Raw genomic sequence first — 19,371 nt, forward strand, 5'->3', positions numbered from 1 at the left:
TTTGGCGGGCTACAGAGACACTGCGGGACTGCGGTATCCGAGTCTGTTGCAGATTTTTTCAAAACTTTTTTTGTGTTAGGCCTCATGCACACGACCGTTGTGTGCATCCGTGGCCGTTGTGCCGTTTTCCGTTTTTTTTCGCGGACCCATTGACTTTCAATAGGTCCATGGAAAAATCGGAAAATGCACCGTTTTGCAGCCGGGACCGTGATCCGTGTATCCTGTCCGTCATAAAAATAAGACCTGTCCTATTTTTTTGACTGACAACAGTTCACGGACCCATTCAAGTCAATCGGTCCGTGAAAGAACATGGATGCACACAAGATTGGCATCCCTGTCCGTGATCCGTGGCCGTAGGTTACTTTCATACAGACGGATCCAAAGATCCGTCTGCATAAAAGCTTTTTCAGATCTAAGTTTTTTCTGCATAAAAGCTTTTTCAGATCTAACTCATATCTGACAGTATATTCTAACACAGAGGCGTTTCCATGGTGATGGGGACGCTTCTAGTTAGAATACACTACAAACTGTGTACAAGACTGCCCCCTGCTGCCTGGCAGCACCCGATCTCTTACAGGGGGCCGTGATCAGCACAATTAACCCCTTCAGGTGCGGCGCCTGAAGGGGTTAATTGTACTATCATATCCCCCTGTAAGAGATCAGGTAATTGTAATTGTAATAATTCGTTGGTGGCACAGTGTGCGCCCCCCCCCCCCCGCTTCCTCCCTGTATTGTAATAATTATTCGTTGGTGGCACAGTGTGCACCCCCCATCGCCCCCCCCCCCTTCCTCCCTGTATTGTAATAATTATTCGTTGATGGCACATTGTGCGCCCCCCATCGCCCCCCCCCTTCCTCCCTGTATTGTAATAATTATTCGTTGGTGGCACAGTGTGCGCCCCCCATCGACCCCCCCCCTTTTCCCCAATCATTGGTGGCAGCGGAGTTCCGATCGGAGTTCCAGTTTAATCGCTGGGGCTCCGATCGGTAACCATGGCAACCAGGACGCTACTGCAGCCCTGGTTGCCATGGCTACTTAGCAATAGTACAATAGTAAAAGATTCATACTTACCTGGGAGCTGCGATGTCTGTGTCCGGCCGGGAGCTCCACCTACTGGTAAGTGACAGCAATGCGCCGCACAGACCTGTCACTTACCAGTAGGAGGGGTAAGTGATATTCAAACTGGCGGGGTTAATTGTGCTGATCACGGCCCCCTGTAAGAGATCGGGTGCTGCCAGGCAGCAGGGAGCAGGAATGTACACAGTTTGTAGTATATTCGAACAAGAAGCGTCCCCATCACCATGGGAACGCCTCTGTGTTAGAATATACTGTCAGAAATGAGTTTTCACGATGTAACTCATATCCGACAGTATATTCTAACATAGAGGCGTTCCCATGGTGATGGGGACGCTTCAAGTTAAAATATACCATCGGATTGGAGAAAATTCGGATCAGATGGTATAAAAGGGACTCCAGACTTTACATTGAAAGTCAATGGGGGACGGATCCGTTTGAAATGGCACCATATTGTGTCAACGTCAAACGGATCTGTCCCCATTGACTTGCATTGTAATTCAGGACGGATCCGTTTGGCTCCGCACGGCCAGGCGGTCACGGATCACGGACCTACGGACCCCATTTTTGCGGACCGTGAAAAAATACTGTCGTGTGCATGAGGCCTTATGTTTTATATCTGTATAATCATGATCTAGTAATGATAAAATAAAGCATATATTTTTGAATACATTGGGCATTCTATGGTTGTAAGTGAATAAATATATTTACTAAGTGTGATTAAATATAAGATAACCCAAACAAATCACATACTGAATAGTAAAAAGTAAATACATCACTAGGGGTGGAGACTCCGTCAATCATGCTATAACACATGGCTGTCTACCACGTTATAACACATGACCGACACCCCAGGGTGTACAAGAGATAGGTCAAATCAATATTTATATCCTACCTAGGATGAAGTTCCAGGTGGAATCCCAATTAATTGTTAGTGCAGACCACAGTTATTCCCATCAGCACCTCCTCCAGTGTGCATCACACATGTCTTTGAGATCACTCAGGATCTGGGGGTTACAGAGTGCAAGGCACATCACTACACAGAATGGTAATAATAAAAGGGAACAGAATTAAAGTGTCAGAACCAATCAGTACTTAAAAAATACCCTTATAATACAGTGGGGTAATAACCACATTGGTAGTCCAAAAGTAGTTTGTTGCAGTTTCAAGTAAAGAAGTCAGTGGTGGTTTCAACCGCATGATGGGTTTTAGGGGGGTTAAAGTTACTGGTCTTGTGGAGTGCCAGTTGGTCTATGGAGAAGCTGGGGAAGGGGAATCCACAATCATGGTAGAGGAATTGATGAGAGTGGCTTCCGGGTGCTGAAATGGGTTTTTAATAGAATAGGACAGTACAACCACTGGAGTTCTTGTTCCAGATAAAAACCGTTGAGTTGAGGTGTGTGGTAAAATGTGAGTCCTCTCTGTAGTAATTTAAAGGGGTTGTCCGGGTTCAGAGCTATACCCGGACATACCCTTATTTTCACCCCGGCAGCATCCCTGAGGCTAGCATCGGAGCATCTCATGCTCCGATGCTCTCCCTTGCCCTGCGCTAGATCACGCAGGGCTTGGGCTCTTTTGTTTATCATAACACACTGCCGGGCGGAAACTTCCGCCCCGGCAGTGTGTTCGGTGACGTCACCGGCTCTCATGGACGGGCTTTAGCGCTGCCCTAGCCAGTGAAACGGCCCGCCCATTGGTGCCGGTGACGTCACTGGGCTTCCTGGCAGCCCCATGGAGAGCCCAGTTCGTCACCGGAACTCCTAAAAATGCCTTTTTCCTGCTCGATTTAGCACAGGGCAAAGGAGAGCATCGGAGCATGAACTGCTCCGATGCTCAAGTCAGGGGGGCTGCCGCCGGGTGAAAATCGAGGTATGTCCGGGTTCAGCTCTGAACCCAGACAACACCTTTTTAAGTTTACGGTTCAATCAGTATTTTATTGAAGCATATAAGTAAGTGATATAATAAGCACATCCAAATACCCATACAAGGGAATACAGAATGGCCAACACTGGCCTCACAGGTAATTCAAAAGTAGTACAATCCAGAAACATCCAGATATAACATGGTTGTTGACTGACAAGCCATTAAAAAACTACCCGAATTAAGAGTGAGAGATACTAGGGTAACAGACTCCAATTACCTTACACTCAAATACAAGGAACAAAAACGAACATGACAAGACTCGACAAACCAAGACATGACACAAACACAAGGAAGGGGAAGAAAGGATAGAAGATGGGTCAGCCCCACCGTGTATAACATTTTTATAAACCACTATTCTGAATGGTACCAGTTGACAACCAGCTAGGAAATGATGCGGAAGCGCGGAACTGGCTCCATGGATCCCAAACCACCCAGAAGGCCGAAGTCGATTCATTGTCTGAAGCACTCAGTTCCTCCATATGTACTAAGGCATCCAAAGCGTTAGACCAGGTCACTCTCAACAGACTCTCAGTAGACCTCCATTGGCGGGGGATTATCTGTCTCATGGCTAAAATAAAGAGACACAACGCACCTTTCTTAGTCTGAGAAATCCTCCCTGAGAACATAGACAAGAGAGCTATCGCTGGTGAGGGCACCACAGTAGCTTTATATAAGTGGTTGTATAAAATGAAAACATCCCGCCACAGGGGGGCCACACCGGGACAATCCCACCAGATATGTGCCATTGTGCCTTTCGCAACAAGACACCTCCAACATGCATCAGATACCTGTGGGTAAAACTGGTGTAATCGTACTGGGGTCCTATACCATCTAGTTAAGATTTTATAACTAAGCTCCTGTAGATTACAGGATATAGTTACCTTATGAGTAAAGAGAAGAGATCTAGACCATTGGTCAGCTGAGAAGGTGGATCCCAGTTCCGATTCCCAGTCAGACATGAATTTAGGTTTAGCTCCGAGAGTGCCCGTGGAGGGGTCACCTTTTTAAGTTTAATGGGTGTAAGCGTGTATGATGAAATATGAAATATATCATGACTAGATTCAAGCCCCTACCTGAGAGTGGGTCTGGATCCAGGCATCCCTGTTGGGGTCATGACTTCTTGCCAACCATCCTCGTAAGTTTCCTCTTAATCCTCTGTGTATTAAAAAAAGGTTGGTTGGGAAATGGTGTTGGGATGTCACTGTCAGAGCTGTTGGAACCATGGTGGAGGTGTTGGTAGTGTGAGGAATTCCAGGAACCAAGTTGTGTGGTGTTGTACCGCCCACACTGCCTGTTACCGGAGCTGAGAGTAAGATACCCTAGTAAATAGATGAGCGCTGATTAAAGTTAAAGTTACGAATTACAGTTAATAAATGTATACTCCGCTGAGCGTCGGGGAGGGGGATCTGTGGATGGCACTGTTATGGGGAGGGGGATCTGTGGATGGCACTGTTTAGGGGTTGGATCTGTGGATGGCACTGTTATGGGGAGGGGGATCTGTGGATGGCACTGTTTAGGGGTTGGATCTGTGGATGGCACTGTCATGGGGTAGATCTGTGGATGACACATATACCGTAGCATAAGATGCTATATAGTGTCATCCACTGATCCCCCTCCCCATAGCAGTGTCACCCATTGATTCCCCCCCCCCCCCAATAACAAATAACAATGCCATCCACAGATCCCCCTCACCATAACAGTGCCATCCACAAATCCCAGTCAGTTCCCTGGACTGGAGAAAATTGTCTTGAAGACAGGGAGGGCTGGGCATTCAGGGGTAGTCTTATACGGTGCGTATAGCCCAAACCCTATATTTTAAATGGAAAAATTACGCCGGAAAATACGGTGTGTGTGTGTATATACATATATATTTATATATATCTGTGTGTGTGTGTGTATTTGGTATTGTTGTGATCATATTGACCCAGAGAGTAAAGTTATTGTGTTATTTATGTCAAATAATGAACACCGCAGAATTTATAATGTAATAACACAGTGGCAGTATTTGTTTTTCCCATCTCCCTCCCAGAAACGGTTAATAAAAGGTAATCAGTAAGTTATGTGTACCCTAAAAGGGCACCATTAAAAACTACAACTTGTCCTGCAAAAAACAAGTCCTCATATGGCTACATAGAAACATTAAAAAGTTATAGCTCTTGGAAGGTGACAATGAGGCCTCATGCACACGACAGTATTTTTTCACTGTCCGCAAAACGGGGTTCCGTTGGTCCGTGATCCATGACCGTTTTTTCGTCCGTGGGTCTTCCTTGATTTTTGGAGGATCCACGGACATGAAAAAAAAGTCGTTTTGGTGTCCGCCTGGCCATGCGGAGCCAAACGGATCCATCCTGAATTACAATGCAAGTCAATGGGGACGGATCCGTTTGACGTTGACACAATATGGTGCAACTGCAAACGGATCCGTCTCCATTGACTTTCAATGTAAAGTCTGGAGTCTCTTTTATACCATCGGATCGGAGTTTTCTCCAATCCGATGGTATATTTTAACTTGAAGCGTCCCCATCACCATGGGAACGCCTCTATGTTAGAATATACTGTCGGATATGAGTTACATCGTATCCAGCAGTATATTCTAACACAGAGGCGTTCCCATGGTGATGGGGACGCTTCTAGTTAGAATATACTACAAACTGTGTAAATGACTGCCCCCTGCTGCCTGGCAGCACCCGATCTCTTAAAGGGGGCCGTGATCAGCACAATTAACCCCTCAGGTGCCGCACCTGAAGGGGTTAATTTTGCGTATCATAGCCCCCTGTAAGAGATCAGGGCTGCCCGGCAGCAGGGGGCAGACCCCCCCCTTCCCAGTTTGAATATCATTGGTGGCCAGTGCGGCCCCCCCTCCCTCCCTCTATTGTATTAATAACATTAGTGGCCAGTGTGCGGCCTCCCCCGGCCCCCCCTCCATCCCTCCCTCTATTGTAATAAGAACATTGGTGACAGTGTGCGGCCTCCCCCGGCCCCCCTCCCTCCCTCCCTCTATTGTAATAAGAACATTGGTGGCAGTGTGCGGCCTCCCCCGGCCCCCCCTCTCTCCGTCTCTCTATTGTAATAAGAACATTGGTGGCAGTGTGCGGCCTCCCCCGGCCCCCCTCCCTCCCTCTATTGTAATTAGAACATTGGTGGCAGTGTGCGGCCTCCCCCGGCCCCCCTCCCTCCCTCTATTGTAATAAGAACATTGGTGGCAGCGTGCGGCCTCCACCGGGCCCCCCTCCCTCCCTCTATTGTAATTAGAACATTGGTGGCAGTGTGCGGCCTCCCCCGGCCCCCCTCCCTCCCTCTTTTGTAATTAGAACATTGGTGGCAGTGTGTGGCCTTCCCCGGCCCCCCTCCCTCCCTCTATTGTAATAAGAACATTGGTGGCAGTGTGCGCCCCACACCCCCACTCCCCCGATCATTGGTGGCAGCGGAGTTCCGATCAGAGTCCCAGTTTAATCGCTGGGGCTCCGATCGGTAACCATGGCAACCAGGACGCTACTGCAGTCCTGGTTGCCATGGTTACTTAGCAAAAGTAGAAGCATCATACTTACCTGCTGGCTGCTGCGATGTCTGTGTCCGGCCGGGAGCTCCTCCTACTGGTAAGTGACAGGTCTGTGTGGCGAACTGTCACTTACCAGTAGGAGGAGCTCCCGGCCGGACACAGACATCGCAGCAGGTAAGTATGATGCTTCTACTATTGCTAAGTAACCATGGCAACCAGGACTGCAGTAGCATCCTGGTTGCCATGGTTACCGATCGGAGCCCCAGCGGTTAAACTGGGACTCCAATCGGAACTCTGCTGCCACCAATGATCGGGGGGGGGGGGGGCCGGGGGAGGCCGCACACTGCCACCAATGTTCTTATTACAATAGAGGGAGGGAGGGAGGCCGCACACTGCCACCAATGTTCTAATTACAATAGAGGGAGGGAGAGGGGGCCGGGGGAGGCAGCACACTGCCACCAATGTTCTTATTACAATAGAGGGAGGAAGGGCGGGGGGGGGGGGCGGATGGGGCGCACACTGTGCCACCAATGTTATTAATACAATAGAGGGAGGGAGGGGGGGCCGCACTGGCCACCAATGAAATTTAAACTGGGGAGGGAGGGGGGTCTGCCCCCTGCTGCCTGGCAGCCCCGGATCTCTTACAGGGGGCTATGATACGCACAATTAACCCCTTCAGGTGCAGCACCTGAGGGGTTAATTGTACGGATCACAGCCCCCTGTAAGAGATCGGGTGCTGCCAGGGGGCAGTCATGTACACAGTTCGTTGTATATTCTAACTAGAAGCGTCCCCATCACTATGGGAACGCCTCTGTGTTAGAATATACTGTCGGATCTGAGTTTTCACAAAGTGAAAACTCAGCTCTGAAAAAGCTTTTATGCAGACGGATCTTCGGATCCGTCTTTATGAAAGTAACCTACGGCCACGGATCACAGATGCCAATCTTATGTGCATCCGTGTTCTTTCACGGACCCATTGACTTGAATGGGTCCGTGAACCGTTGTCCGTCAAAAAAAATAGGACAGGTCATATTTTTTTGACGGACAGGATACACGGATCACGGAGGCGGATGACAAACGGTGCATTTTCAGAGTTTTCAACGGACCCATTGAAAGTCAACAACGGAACAACGGCCACGAGTGCACACAACGGTCGTGTGCATGAGGCCTGAAGCAATGAAAAAAAATGGCCTGGTCATTAAAGGCCAAAACTGAGGGGTTAATCCCTTTATTTCCAAAGGAGTTCTGAAAATTGAAAGGTGGAATCTGGTTGCTATTGGTAACTAGTTTAGTTTTCCTTTGCAGCAGTATTGATAAATATCACCCATTTTAATATGTCAAAAAGACTTCATTGATTGTAAACTTTGCTTTTATTTTCAGATATTTACTGCTGTGGGCTGCTGAGCTCCCGTAAAAGTGACTGTACCGGATTACCACTATCAATGATGAGTAACCCAGAAGTACCACTGGCTCGAGGACAATATAGAATCAAGATGAAGGGGAAAATGTCTCTTATTTGTTGGTACAATAAAGGACACTTTCGTTTTTTGAATAATGCATACTCTCCTATTCAGCAGGGTAAGTATTTTATTTCCCTGTTTTAAGGAACTAGTCCTCTTTCACATGTCTTTGTTTGTGATGACAACAATGACAAGAAAGTCATTGTTCATTGGTGAAGATTGAAGTGAAGTGTCCGTTGTTGGTCTGTGTGTACGTTTCTTGCTCTTGGTGTGTCTTCTCCATCCATGTGCGCTGCAAGCTGAAAAAGGGGATTTCCAGAGCATCTCTGATTTTCCATTTTAATTCTTTTTTTTTCCGTTAACAAAGCAAGGGTTAACAGCCCGTTAACAAAGCCCGTTAACAAAGCAAGGGTTGTTTCAGTAGTTTACAGAAACAACCCATTTGTGATCGTAAACTGCTGTACGGGCACACGGCAGGGCGCAGAAGGAAAGGCGCGCCATGTTTTTGAAAGGGCAGATTTGCCAAGTTCCCATGTCACATTTAAAGAACCCCTGATGCACCCCTAGAGTAGAAGCTCCAAAAAAGTGACCCCATTTTGGAAACTACGGGATAAGATGGCAGTTTTGTTGGTACTATTTAAGGGTACATATGATTTTTGGTTGCTCTATATTACACATTTTGTGAGGCAAGGTAAAAAGAAATAGCTTTTTTGGCACTGTTTTTATTTTTTGTTATTTACATCTGACAGGTTAATCTATGTGCTATTTTTATAGAGCAGGTTGTTACGGACGTGACAATGCCAAATATGACAATTGACAATAGAATTTTTTTTTTTTGTGTCTCCATATTCTGAAAGCCATAGGTTTTTGTGTTTTTTTTTCCTTTTTTTTTTTTTGGTGACTGTCTTATGTACGGTCTCATTTTTTGTGGGATGAGATGCCGTTTTTTTTGTTTGCTTGGTATTTTTTATGGTATATTTATAATTTTTGTTATGTAAGGTGTAAAAAAATTGCTTTTTTGATACCGTTAAAATTATTATTAGTTTTTTTTTTTTTTACTGTGTTCATCTGAGGTGTTAGGTCATGTGATATTTTAATAGACCTGGTTGTTTTTGGACAGTTTCTGCTTGAATCTGTTTGCAAGCTGTCAGAATAGCCTCCCAGAGCTGCTGTTTGGATGTAAACTGCCTCCCACCCTCATAGACCTTTTGCTTGAGGATGCTCCAAAGGTTCTCAATAGGATTGAGGTCAGGGGAGGATGGAGGCCACACCATGACTTTCTCTCCTTTTATCCCCATAGCAGCCATTGATGCAGAGGTATTCTTTGCAGCATGAGATGGTGCATTGTCATCAATGAAGATGATTTTATTACGGAAAGCATAGTTCGTCCTTCTGTAGCAAGGAAGAAAGTGGTCAGTCAGAAACTCCACATACTTTGCAGAGGTCATCTTTACACCTTCGGGGACCCTAAAGGGGCCGACCAGCTCTCTTCCCATGATTCCGTCCCAAAACATGACTCCACCACCGCCTTGCTGACATTGCAGCCTTGTTGGAACAGGGTGGACGTTCACCAAACATCCACTACTCCATCCATCTGGACCATCCAGGGTTGCACAGCACTCATCAGTGAATAGGACTGTTTGAAAATTAGTCTTCATGTATTTTTCTGCCCAATGCAGCCGTTTCTGCTTGTGAGCATTGGTTGGTGGTGTCCGAATAGAAGGTTTATGCACAGTTACAAGACTCTGGAGGACTCTACACCTTGATGTCCGTGGGACTCCAGAGGCACCAGCAGCTTCAAATATCTGTTGGCTGCTATGTAATGGTGTTTTAGCAGCTGCTCTCTTGATCCGATGCATGGATCTGGCAGAGATCTTCCTCAATGTGCCTTTATCTGCACGAACCTGTCTGCGCTCTGAATCAGCCACAAATATCTTAATAGTGCGACGATCACGCTTAAGTTTTCGTGAAATATCTAATGTTTTCATACCTCGTCCAAGGCATTGAACTATTTCACTCTTTTCGGCAGCAGAGAGATCCTTTTTCCTCCCCATATTGCTTGAAAATGGTGCTCTACTTAATAAGGTGGAACACCCTCCTGTAGTAGTTTTTCCTTAAATTGGGCTCAACTGCCGATCTACTTATCACAGATGTCCGAGATTGTTTTCAGTGATCAAAAGAGCCCTGAGACACAATGTCATCCATGAGTTAAACTGAAAAACGAAATATTTAATCTTTGTGACACTTAAATAGAATTTGCATTATAATTGGGAACAGGGTGCACATTTATCTCAGTACAGGGGGGAGGGTTATCCCTGGGCATAAGAGATAGCTGTCAGTCACGGATAACCCCTCCCTCCTGTCTCAATAGTTTGTCACAGCACTGCAAAAAAGTATTCATTCGTTTTTACTGAATCTTTTCCCACAAAAATACATATCAAACTGCTCAGCTTCTCCTGCTCTATGACATGCTGCTTTCAGATTGTACTGCATTTTGTGGTGACAGGTCCTGTTCAAAGCGGTAGAAAACTAACCCCTTAAGGACCCAGTCATTTTTCACGTTAAGGATCAGACAGATTTTTGCAAATCTGACATTTGTCACTTTATGTGGTGATAACTTTAAAACACTTTTACTTATCCAGGCCATTCTGAGATTGTTTTCTTGTCACATATTGTACTTAATGACAGTGGTAAATTTGAATCAAAATATTTCATTTTTATGAAAAAAATAAATACCAAATTTACCAAAAATTAGGAAAAATTCACAACGTTGCAAATTTCAATTTCTCTGCTTTTAACCACTTGCCGTCACGGTAACGCCAATAGGACAGCAGCGCTCTCAGGTCTCAGTGACGCCTATTGGCGTCATCTCGTGGGACCTGAGATTTCCTGTGAACGCGCGCTCACAGGAGCGCGCGCTCACAGGATTGCTCAGTATTCAAGTTTAACTACAGCTTGCCAGCGCTGATCATTGGCTGGCAGGCTGTAGATTTTGAAAAGAACCAATCAAATTTTGTAAATAGCGTCCGATATACCTGCTACCTGGTCCTCTGGTGGTCCCTTTTGCTTGGATCGACCACCAGAGGACACAGGCAGCTCTGTAAGTAGCACCAAGCACCACACACACATTACACCCCCCGTCACTTATTAACTACTTATTAACCCCTGATCACCCCATATAGACTCCCTGATCACCCCCCTGTCATTGATCACCCCCCTGTAAGGGTCCCTTATCACCGCCAGTTAGATAGCTACTTGCTAGGTACTTAGCGCCCAGCCCACCGCAGTCACTGATTAGTCACTGATTAGCGTCATCGCTGTCGCTAATCAGCACTAGTACTATATAGTATGTGTAAGTGATCAAGATTGATCGCAATCAGATCTATATCAGTACATTACGGTGACCTTAGGCTCTACAAAAAACGCAGTGTTCGCCCGATCAGGCCTGATCTTGTGCCCACACTTGCGTTCAGTCCACCCCACCGCAAAAAACACCGTAAAATCACTGCGGCGCTATAAAGATCACTTTTGAGGGGCATGGCGAGTTCATAGATTTATTTTTTTGGCACAAGTTAGCGGAAGTGGAAATGTATTTTTATTTAAAAAAAATTTGTCCACTAACTTGTGACAAAAAATTAAATCTTACATGAACTCACCATACCCCTCACGGAATACAAATGCGTAAAAATGCCCTGTGAAATCCTAAAGGTACTAATTGGAAAAAAGTGTCACACATGTGGTATCGCCGTACTCAGAAGAAGTATGGCAATGTGTTTTGGGGTGTATTTTTACATATAACCATGCTGAGTGAGATAAATATCTCTGTAAATGACAACTTAAAAAAAAAAAATTATACAAAGTTGTCAATTTACAGAGATATTTCTCTCACCCAGCATGGGTATATGTAAAAATACACCCCAAAACACATTGCCCAACTTCTTCTGAGTACGGCGATACCACATGTGTGAAATTTTTTTGCAGCCTAGGTGCGTAAAGGGGCCGAAAGTCCAACGAGTACCTTTAGGCTGGTTTCACACGGGCGTTGCGGGAAAAAGTGCGGGTGCGTTGCGGGAACAGGCGCGATTTTTACGCGCGAGTGCAAAACATTGTAATGCGTTTTGCACTTGCGTGAGAAAAATCGCGCATGTTTGGTACCTAAACCCGAACTTCTTAACAGAAGTTCGGGCTTGGGATCGGTGTTCTGTAGATTGTATTATTTTCCCTTTTAACATGATTATAAGGGAAAATAATAGCATTCTGAATACAGAATACATAGTAAAATAGCGCTGGAGGGGTTAAAAAAATAAATAAAATAATTTAACTCGCCTTAATCCACTTGATCGTGCAGCCGGCATCTCCTTCTGTCTTCATCTTAGCTGTGTGCAATAACAGGACCTGTGGTGACATCACTCCGGTCATCACATGATCCATCACATGATCTTTTACCATGGTGACGGACCATGTGATGACCGGAGTGACGTCACCTTAGGTCCTGTTGCTGCACACAGCTAAGATGAAGACAGAAGGAGATGCTGGCTGCGCGATCAAGTGGATTAAGGTGAGTTACACTTATTTATTTATTTTTTATTTTTTTTAACCCCTCCAGCACTATTTTACTATGCATTCTGTATTCAGAATGCTATTATTTTCCCTTATAACCATGTTATAAGGGAAAATAATAATGATAGGGTCTCCATCCCGATCATCTCCTAGCAACCGTGCGTGAAAATAGCACCGCATCCGAACTTGCTTGCGGATGCTTGCGATTTTCACGTAACCCCATTCATTTCTATGGGGCCTGCGCTACGTGATAAACGCACAATATAGAGCATGCTGCGATTTTTATGCAACGCACAAGTGATGCATGAAAATCACTGCTCATGTGAACAGCCCCATAGAAATGAATGGGTCCGGATTCAGTGCGGGTGCAATGCATTCAACTCGCGCATCGCATGCGCGTGGAATACTCGCCCATGTGAAAGGGGCCTTAGGCTTTACAGGGTTGCTCACAATTTAGCCCCGCCCAAAATGCCAGAACAGTAAACACACCCCACAAATGACCCCATTTCGGAAAGTAGACACCCCAAGGTATTCACTGAGGGGCATAGTGAGTCCGTGGGAGATTTATTTTTTTTGCCAGAAGTTAGCAGAAATGGAAACTTTATTATTTTTTCCCTCAAAGTGTAATTTTCCGCTAACTTGTGAATTTTTTTTAAATCATACATGAATTCACCATGCCCCTCCGCGAATACTTTGGGGGTCTTCTTTCTGAAATGGGGTCATTTGGGGGGTATTTATACTATCCTGGCATTCTAGCACCTCAAGAAACATGACAGGTGCTCAGAAAGTCAGAGCTGCTTCAAAATGCGGAAATTCAAATTTTTGTACCATAATTTGTAAACGCTATAACTTTTGCGCAAACCAATAAATATACACTTATTTTTTTTGTTTTATCAAAGACATGTAGCACAATAAATTCTGACACAAACTTGTATAGAAATGTAATTACTGTATATTCCTGCGTATAAGACTACTTTTTAACACATTAAAATCTTCTCAAAAGTCGGGGGTCGTCTTATACGCCGGGTGTCGTCTCATATGCCGGTATACGGCATGCTTAAACTTACTTCCTAGCAAGACTGGAGAAGCTGTCCTTCTCCAGCTTCAGGGACAGGCGCCCTCTAGCTGAGCCACCGTGTGCTGCATCCCGGCCAGCCGCTCCTGAAGCAGCCCCCTCTTCCTGCTCTCAGTGGTTTTCTCATGCCGGCAGTATCACGTTGAGTACTACCGCTCAGATCGTCTTGAAGACAGGAAGGGCTGGGCAGGCAGGGAGAGCTGACCCTCCCAATCCAAGCAGGCTTTGTATGCAGTGTGCACAGAAAATACCGGTACATCGCTTGCTGTGATTGGCTGGTTGTTGTATACTGGGTTGGATTGGCGATTCTGAGGGAAGGCATTCTAATGTTGGCGGATCTCTAATGAAGTTTGGTGTGCATCTTATCTGGGGTGAAAAACAGAGACTATCTGGGGAGCAGATACATGTGGTGAATACAGTACAGCACCAGTATCTGTACCTGTTCATACAGTACAGCACCAGTATCTGTACATACAGTACAGCACCAGTATCTGTACCTGTTCATACAGTACCGCACCAGTATCTGTACATACAGTACAGCACCAGTATCTGTACCTGTTCATACAGTACAGCACCAGTACATACAGTACAGCACCAGAATCTGTTCATACAGTACAGCACTAGTATCTGTACCTGTTCATACAGTACAGCACCAGTATCTGTATCTGCACATACAGTACAGCACCAGTATCTGTACATACAGTACAGCACCAATATCTGTACCTGCTCATACAGTACAGCACCTGTATCTGTACCTGTTCATACAGTACAGCACCAGTATCTGTATCTGCACATACAGTACAGCACCTGTATCTGTACATACAGTACAGCACCAATATCTGTACCTGTACATACAGTACAGCACCAGTATCTGTACCTGTTCATACAGTACAGCACCAGTTCATACAGTACAGTATACAAATGGCTAACAGTCAAGACCCCATCATGGCTCTTCCAGCAAGAAGAAAGAAATATGAAGCCAGTTTCAAACTTAAAGTTGTAAACTTTGCCATGGAACATAATAACTGCGCTGCTGCAAGACAATATGGAGTAACAGAAAAGATGGTTTGCGACTGGAAAGCAAATGAAAAAGCATTAAAGAGTATGCCAAGGGGTAAGTGTGCATTAAGAAGAGGCACCCCACATTGGCCAGAACTCGAAAAACATGTAGCAGACATGGTGAATGAGCATCGCCAAAACGGTTATGTAGTGACACAAAATAAAATACGTTTGTTTGCACTTCAGTGGGCCAAATCTAACCCAGATCACAGCAACAGATTTAAGGCCACTGTATCCTGGTGTACTAGATTCCTGGAAAGGCATATTATGGTACTGAGGCAAAAGACGAAAATTGCACAACAATAACTGCAGATCTTGATGCCAAAGTAAATGTTGTTGGAGGGGTAGTCTTATACGGAGAGTATAGCCCAAACCCTATATTTCAACTGGAAAAGTTGGGGGTCGTCTTATACGCCCAGTCGTCTTATACGCCGGAAAATACAGTATATTTGAACAATTTTACCAGAAAAAGTTAAAAATTCACTTTTTTGAGAAAATTGCAGTCTTTTTTGATTAATATCAGAAAAATGAAAAATCTCAGCAGCAATGAAATACCACCAAAATAAAGCTGTATTTGTGAGAAGAAAAGGAGGTAAAATTAATTTGGGTGCCAAGTATCATGACCGAGCAATAAACCGTTAAAGTTGTGAAGTGCCGATTTGTAAAAAAGGGCCTGGTCACTAGGGGGTATAAACCTGTGGTCCTTAAGTGGTTAAAACAGATAGTGATACCTCATATAATAGTTATTACTTTATATTTCCCATACGTGTGCTTCATGTTTGGATCATTTTGTGAATGCCATTTTATTTTTGGTGACGTTAGAAGGCTTATAAGTTTAGAAGCAAATCTTGATATTTTTCCGAAAATTTCCAAAACCCACTTTTTAAGGACCAGTTCAGGCCTGCAGTCACTTTGTGAGGCTTACATAATAGAAACCACCCAAAAATGACCCCATTTTAGAAACGACACCCCTCAAGGTGTTAAAAACAGATTTTACAAACGTTGTTAACCCTTTAGGTGTTCCACAAGAATTAATGGAAAATGGAGATGAATTTCACTTTTTTGGCAGATTTTCCATTTTAATTTTTTTTTTTCTGCTAACAAAGCAAGGGTTAAAAGCCAAACAAAACTCAATATGTATTGCCCTGATTCTGTAGGTTACAGAAACACCCCATATGTGGTTGTAAACTGCTGTATGGCCACACGCCAGGGCGCAGAAGGGAAGGAATGCCATATGGTTTTTGGAAAGCAGATTTTGATGGACTGGTTTTCTGACACTATGTCCCATTTGAACCCACCTTCCCCCCCGATGCACCTCTATAGTAGAAACTCCAAAAAAGTGACCCGATTTTAGAAACTACCCCCCTCAAGGTATTCAAAACTGATTTTACAAACTTTGTTAAACCTTTAGGGGTTCCACAAGAATTCATTAAAAATGGATATGAAATTTCTGAATTTCACTTTTTGGGCAGATTTTCCATTTTAATCATTTTTTTTTTTTTTCTGCTAACAAAGCAAGGGTAAACAGCCAAACAAAACTCATTATTTATGGCCCTGATTCTGTAGTTTACAGAAACACCCCATATGTGGTCGTAAACTGCTGTACGCAGGGTTTTTGGAGGGCAGATTTCACTGGAATAATTTTAACTTGCCATGTCACATATGAAGACCCCCTGTTGCAACCCTAGGGGCAGGTGCTGGGGGGAGAACTCTGAATGGATGTGGTATGAGTGGGGTGTGAGGTGTAGGTATATCAAACAGTTTTACCATGACACAGGTGATTAAAGTTTTGAGCTGGAATGTGAGGGGTATGGTGGATGTACGGAAAAGACTGTATTTTTCATTACTTGAGGCATTTTCAGCCTGCCATCTGCTGCCTGCAGGAAACACATTTGACTAGTGATACTGTACAATGGCTTAGTAGAAACTGGGTGGGACATGTGGTACACGCGATACATTCCTCACATTCTAGGGGAGTATGTGTGTTAGTGCATAACAGTATCAGATATGAGCATGTGCAGCAGTGTGTGGATGCAGAGGGTAGGTATGTCTGTGTTGTGTGTAACATTGATGGGATCCAGGTGGTGTTGGTGTCAGTGTACGTGCCTCCTCCGTTTGCTTCTCCTCTGATGCGTGCAATTATGACCTTCGTGGCGGACTTCCCTGGGTTGCCATGGCTATTAGTGGGAGATTTTAACTGCACGCCGGATGATTCCTTGGATAGATGTCGGGTAGAGGGGTCAGGTGGTTCGCCGGGTAGTGCTGCTTTAGGCTAGGTCTACACGACGACATTTGTTGCGCGACAAAAAGTCGCGCGACAGATAGGGCGCAACAGTTGTCGCGCGTCATTTTGTTGCACTAATGTCGCGCGACAATTTTTATAATGGCAGTCTATGGTGTCGCACTGCAACATGCGACATGTTGCGACTGCGACGCGACAGTCGCAGAAAAATCCATCTTGAATGGATTTTCTGCGACTGTCGCGTCACAGTCGCAGCATGTCGCATGTTGCAGTGCGACACCATAGACTGCCATTATAAAAATTGTCGCGCGACATTGGTGCAACAAAATGTCGCGCAACAAATGTCGTCGTGTAGACCTAGCCTCAAAGAATATTATGACTGAAACTGGTCTGTTGGATGTGTGGAGAGTACGCAATCCTAATAGGCGCGAGTACTCGTGCAGATCTGCTACGCATCATTCACTATCACGTATAGATCTGGCTCTTGTTAATGATGTAATGTTACCTCTGATCTGGGGCTTTGTCTATGACCCTCTGGCGTTGTCTGACCATTCCTTGGTGCAGATTGACTTGTGCCTGGGGCGCTCGGACAGGGACCGAGGTTGTGGAAATGCAACCCGTATTGGCTTAATGTGCTGGGTGATCTGTCTGAGATTTCTCTGGCGGTCAGGGAATACTTCAGTATTAATGTGGGAACGGCATCAGTACACAGTGTCTGGGATGCTATGAAGGCGTTCTTAAGCCAGAGGCTGTAGATGTGTAAAGTGACACATAAAAACCTTTCAGTATATCCAATATTCCTTTTGTGTCACTCCTACTATTTCCATATACATCCCGCAGTTCCTGTATACATGAAGATCCCTGTTGAGCCTTAGAAACAACAGACAGCAGGTGACCTACCTTCTCACCCTCCTCAAACGATCTTTGGCGGTAAAAACTCCATGCAGGAGGCTATAATCGTGGTTATTCCCAAGCCTGGGAAGGATCCCAAATTACCAGACTCTTATAGGCCGATTTCTCTTTTAACGGCTGATGTAAAGCTCCTGGCGAAGGTGTTGGCGAACAGATTGTCCAGAGTGATTCTGACCATTGTGCACCCTGATCAGACGCTAGCAGATGCTAGCTTGAGTATCCCGGCAGATAATTGTGGGGACAGGGCCTTACTTATTCTTGACGCCGCTAAGGCGTTTGATAGTGTAGAGTGGAATTATTTGTGGGGAGTCTTGAGAGCTATGGGCTTCGGTGCACGGTTTATACAGTGGGTACGGGTGCTATACTCAAGTCCTAGGGCACGCATTAGAGCCAACGGGGGGCTATCAGACAATTTTACTCTGGCTAGGGGCACCAGGCAGGGATGCCCTTTGTCACCCTTATTATTTGCATTAGCTATTGAGCCACTAGCAGCTTTAATAGGCCTGTCACCGCATATTGTGGGGTTCAGATATGTCGGGATACAGAACAAGGTAACTATGTATGCTGATGATACCCTGCTTTTTCTGGGCGATACTGGGGCATCTCTGGATGCGGCCATGTCACTGATAGATAGGTTTGGGGGCTTCTCTGGACTTAGAATTAATTGGCAGAAGTCTGCTCTGATGCCGGTAGACGGACGGGTCTGGTCAGCTGGGCGAGTTCATTGTAGGATTCCTTGGGTGGATAAGTTCAAATATTTAGGATTGTACATAACACCTAGATTGTCGGATTTTGAAGGTCTTAACTCCTTTGCTTGTTGCTTTTAGAATCAAAGTTAGGGCTTGGTGTAGGCTCTTTCTATCCGTAGTGGGCAGAGTGAATCTGTTAAAAATGGTAATGATGCCTCAGCTGCTCTATGTACTCAATAATGCCCCCGTGTGGATCCCTTTTAGATAGGTTTAAGAGAATTCACTCTATGTTCAGGGACCTCATTTGGAAATACGGCCAAGCGAGAATCAAACTAGAGACATTGCAGTACCCGAAAACTGAGGGGGGTTTGGCAGTCCCGAATGCCTGGATTTATTTTTTGGCCTCCCAGTGCCAGCACTTTAAGGGCTGGATTGACTTTCAGTCGCCGGATGTGACAGGTAACATACTGCGGCACTGGTTGGATAGTCGGGACCTCATGTGTATACTAGAAGGGGCGGGAATGCATGCGGGGAGAGAGAAGGTCCTACTTGTTGAACTTATGAAGAAGGTATGGGCAAAGGTGAAGCAGCTTAGAGGTGTGGGAGGAGTTGGGGAGCTTTCCCCAATATGGAATAATATTCTATTGCCAGAATTCACGTCTTTGTCAGGACTCAGGAACTGGGAATCTCATGAGGTAATGAGGATCGGTCAACTGACGGAGGGTAGTGTATTCAAATCTTTTCAGGGTATCCAGCAAGAATTTAACGTCCCCAAGGTGTGGTTTTATCAGTTTCTGCAACTGAGGCATGCCTATGAGGTAACGGTGAGGAAAGGATGTATTATAACTAAAATGGATGTGGTACAAAAACGTATCCTT

At 45.1% G+C, this 19,371-nt stretch overlaps 1 protein-coding gene across 3 annotated transcripts in view; it reads left to right on the plus strand.

The window, feature by feature from the left end:
• The window catches only part of PGBD5 (piggyBac transposable element derived 5), a 135,251-nt gene that overhangs the window by 58,075 nt on the left and 57,805 nt on the right, over positions 1-19,371 (plus strand). For all 3 annotated transcript variants that reach the window (XM_044291427.1, XM_044291426.1, XM_044291428.1), the window contains exon 5: positions 7,877-8,074. In XM_044291427.1, coding sequence (XP_044147362.1) covers positions 7,877-8,074 — 198 coding nt within the window. The remainder of the gene's footprint in view (positions 1-7,876; positions 8,075-19,371) is intronic.

Source organism: Bufo gargarizans, chromosome 4, assembly GCF_014858855.1.
Source record: "Bufo gargarizans isolate SCDJY-AF-19 chromosome 4, ASM1485885v1, whole genome shotgun sequence".
NCBI lineage: Eukaryota > Metazoa > Chordata > Amphibia > Anura > Bufonidae > Bufo > Bufo gargarizans.